General features: G+C 62.4%; 1 protein-coding gene across 1 annotated transcript in view; it reads left to right on the forward strand.

Moving 5' to 3' along the window:
- Nucleotides 1–804, forward strand: part of SSR4 (signal sequence receptor subunit 4) — a 2,518-nt gene extending 1,714 nt beyond the window's left edge. Inside the window, exons 5-7 of the mRNA XM_077769607.1 lie at nucleotides 63–152; nucleotides 393–458; nucleotides 633–804. Coding sequence (XP_077625733.1) covers nucleotides 63–152; nucleotides 393–458; nucleotides 633–737 — 261 coding nt within the window. The 3' untranslated portion in view covers nucleotides 738–804. The remainder of the gene's footprint in view (nucleotides 1–62; nucleotides 153–392; nucleotides 459–632) is intronic.
- Nucleotides 805–3,835: the final 3,031 nt, after the last annotated feature.

The raw sequence follows: 3,835 nt of genomic DNA on the forward strand, positions 1-3,835 counted from the left end.
GAGCGGCAGGGGGCCTGGATGTGCCCACTGTGCCCACCCCCCGCCAAACCTACCCGCCCCAGGTGTCCTGGAGCCTAGACCACAAGAGTGCCCATGCAGGCACCTATGAGGTCAGATTCTTCGACGAGGAATCCTACAGCCTGCTGAGGAAGGTGAGTACCAGTGACCCGGAGCCCTGCCCGGGCCTGCAGGAGGGAGGGTGCGCCCCACTTCCACAGCCACCTTCTCCCTGTAGTCCCTCTTCCTCGAGCTCCAGGCCCCTGGGGCCCTGCCTTCACCGAGCAGGCTGACCCGGTGGGCACCTTCCTGACCAGCTGCCATGCCTGTCCTCGCACCGTCCGTGTTTCTCGCTTGCTCGGCTCTCCNCCCCTGACCCCAGCATCTCCTTGCAGGCTCAGAGAAATAACGAGGACATTTCCATCATCCCACCCCTGTTCACAGTCAGTGTGGACCATCGGGTGAGTGGGCTGAGGAGAAGCAGGTCGCACGCAGCGAGCCTTGCCCTTTTGGAGGGGCGGGGTTGGGCTGGGAGTTGGCCAGTGTGCCTTTGTGCCCTCGAGGGAGGGTGGCCGGGGCTGGCTGGCTCCTTTCCTCTCTCTCCCCTGAGCCAGCTTTGGTCTCCTTTCTTGCAGGGCACCTGGAATGGACCCTGGGTGTCCACCGAGGTGCTGGCTGCAGCCATCGGCCTGGTTATCTACTATCTGGCCTTCAGTGCCAAGAGTCACATCCAGTCTTGAAGGTGGCACCCGGGGTCCTCCTTGCTACTTTCAATAAACAGTTGCTGGTTGTCACCGGTACTCAGGACGTGGGCTCCTGACTTTGTTGTTGTGCGTTCTGCGCATGGGCAGAGCGGGACCGCTGGTACCCTTATCCACCCGGATGGTGCAGGCCCTGCGTGGGGTTGTGGCTGGAGCCCCCCTGCCTCGTGTGTGTGTGTGTGCGCGCGCATGTCTCACACTCGGCCACAGCAGGCTCCCCTCCCTTGGCTCCCAGTTCGGCCTTCCCTGCCCGGTGCCCCCTGGCGTCTCCCAGCTGCCTGCATAGGTTTGGGCAGGGCGTGGGGTTGCCCGTCCACCCAGCGCATGCTGGCTTCTGGCAGAGGGGACACCCTCGTTCTCTTCTGCCCTCGTGCAGCCGCTCCTCAGCAGCGTCTCTGTGGCCCACCTGGGAGGGGGCCCTCTGACCTGCCGGCAGAAAGGCAACTTCCCAGAGAAGGTCAGGGGCCGTCCCCGGCTTCCCTGGACCGCAGCGGCCTGTAGCACGTGTGTGTGCGGTGGCGCCCGTGTGGAGTCCTGGGCTCGAGCCACGCTCCTGAGTCCTTCACTCGCTGCTGCCGTGGGGGCACCGTGGACTCCCCGAGCTCACTGATGCGGCCGAGGCCGCCAGAGCTGGTGGTGGCGGAGTGGTCACGCCAGGTCCCGCACCCCACCCCCATGCTGTCACTTCATGGTGTCCGGAGGGATGCGCAGGAGGCACAGGAAGTCGGAAAGGTGACGTGAGCCCTCACGTCTCTGAGGAGCCAGTCACTAGCCTCTTCCAGTTTGCCTTGCCCTTTGTCTCGGTGCCCTGTCTCCCCTGAGCACGTAGCTCTGTGGCACTAGGAGGCCCCGGGTGTGTGGAGGGCGGCTCTTGACCTGGGACTGCCTGGGGACCTCCTCTAGACTAGGGGATACCAGCCTCTCCCTGCTCCTTTCCCCTCAGTCCTTGCAGTGGGTTGGAATGAAGTGACAGGCAGGAGTGGAGGCTCCTTCCCGAAAGCAGGGGTCCAGCAGGAGGCTGTGTCCCCTGAGCAGCAGGCCAGGCCAGGGCCACTGGCTGATGGCTTTCTGAATTTCGGAGAAACCAGCCATGGGAGCGCAAGGGGCGCCTGCTTGATTGGGGCTGCCCTTCTTGCCACAGAGTGAAAGGGGAGGGGTTCTCCCGTTCTGCCAGCAGCCCGTGCAGGGCAGGCAGGGCGGACGGGTGGCTCTTTGATTCTGCTCCATGGCAATAGGACCCAAATGTGAGGTCCGTTCCAGGCCAGCGACAGCTAAGGGTTGCTGGCCTTCCTGGTGCCACTTCTCCCAGGAGCCCTAGTGCCACTTTCACGCAGCAAGCGGTGCCACAGATTCACCAAAGTGGGAGCCGTCCCAGCAGCTGGAGAGGGACGCGCTGGGAACAGTTGGCCTTAGTCTCCGATTGTCCTCCAGCCAGTGTTCGTGCAGCCAGGGCCAGGCTTTTGGAGCCCCACCGTCTACGGGGCCTGTTTGGGACCCAAGTGTCCCCTCTGGAGGAACAGATGGGCCTAGTGCTGGGCTCCAGAGGCCTAGGAGGGCTGAGGAAGCCTGTGGCCCCAGCCCCCTCCTTTCCCATCTGCCCCTTTGCACCAGCAAGCTTTCTTATCCTCCCCCCCCCCNGGGGAGGGTCAGAGAGAGAGGGAGTCACAGACTGAAACAGGCTCCAGGCTCTGAGCTGGCAGTCAGCACAGAGCCCGACGCGGGGCTTAAACCCACGAACCGCGAGATCATGACCTAAGCGAAAGTCGGACGCTTAACCGACTAAGCCACCCAAGCGCCCCTCAATAGCATTTTAATGCATCCTGCGTGTGTTCAGGAGGCAGCTCCTTGCCTGCTGCGCCACCCACCCCAGGGGCACCGCGCACACCACAAGCCAGGCTCCCAGTTGCAGTCTTTGGGGCCCTTGTCCCCCACCCAGCACTCAGCACGTGCCTACATGCTGCCCTGAATGGAACCTCGAGCATTTGGCTGCCCCTCTGGGACTTCCCATCATGGAAGGGTCCTCTGTGACCACCCAGATGTTCATCTGTCTGGCCCAAGACGTTTACTCAGCGAGCTCCGTGCTAGGCCTTGTGGGGGTCCCCAAATGAGGAGAAGTTTGTGCCTTCAAGAGCTTCCCAGCTTCGGGATGCCTGGGGGGGCTCAGTAGGTTAAGCATCCGACTCTTGGTTTTGGCTCAAGTCTGATCTCACAGTTTGTGAGATCGAGCCCTTCATTGGGCTTGGAGCTGACAGTGTGGAGCCTTCTTGGGATTCCCTCCCTCTCTCTCTCTCTCTCTCTCTCTCTCTGCCCCTTCCCCACTTGTGCGCGCGCTCTCTCTCTCAAAATAAGAATACTTAAAAATAAAAAAGGGCTTCCCAGCTCCCTGCCTCTTCTAGGGTGCTTCCTGAGCTGGGGGATGGGGAGGCGGGGCCCACTTCTCAAGGGTTCCACGACCAGCAGCGCTGGCCTCACCCACACGCCGGAGACAGGCCTGCCACCAGCACTAAGCCAGGCCTCTGCCACCCTTCCTGCATCCGAGCATCGCCCCTGTGACCACGTCACACTTGTGAAATAACTAAGGTGACTGTCGTGCCTCCTCCCAGCGTACATGATGGACTTCAGAAGACCTTGGTGTTCTAAGTGACACATAGAGAAAGCACAGAGCATAGCTCTCAATGGACCCATGCCTTGCCCACCGTGCCCGCCCCCCAAAACTCTTCCCTTCTCCCGGCCCAATGAGAATGAACACAGACGAAGAGTCACCTCAAAAAGGCAGCTTGCTTTATTCTCCCAATGCCAATGGGGGGCAGGGGCGGGCGGCCTGTGTGCCTCCAGTCTGGGGCGCCCTGAGCCGGAGGGGCTCTGGGGTCTGGGCCGGGCGCACACCTGCAGGGTGGGGTGCACAGCGTCTTCTCCCAGGGCAGCCCAGCTGGCCGGGCCCATCCCTCTCGCTGCAGCCGCTCCCTAGGCTCGGCATGGGTCTTGTCACTGAGGTCTTCCACTGCGACTTCTGCCTTGGCTCTCCCTCGGTCATCGGGGAAGGAAGTGGGCTCTGGGGTGGGCCTTGCAAGCCGCAT

Source organism: Crocuta crocuta, unplaced genomic scaffold (assembly GCF_008692635.1).
Source record: "Crocuta crocuta isolate KB4526 unplaced genomic scaffold, BGI_CrCroc_1.0 scaffold978, whole genome shotgun sequence".
In the NCBI taxonomy this organism is placed as follows: domain Eukaryota; kingdom Metazoa; phylum Chordata; class Mammalia; order Carnivora; family Hyaenidae; genus Crocuta; species Crocuta crocuta.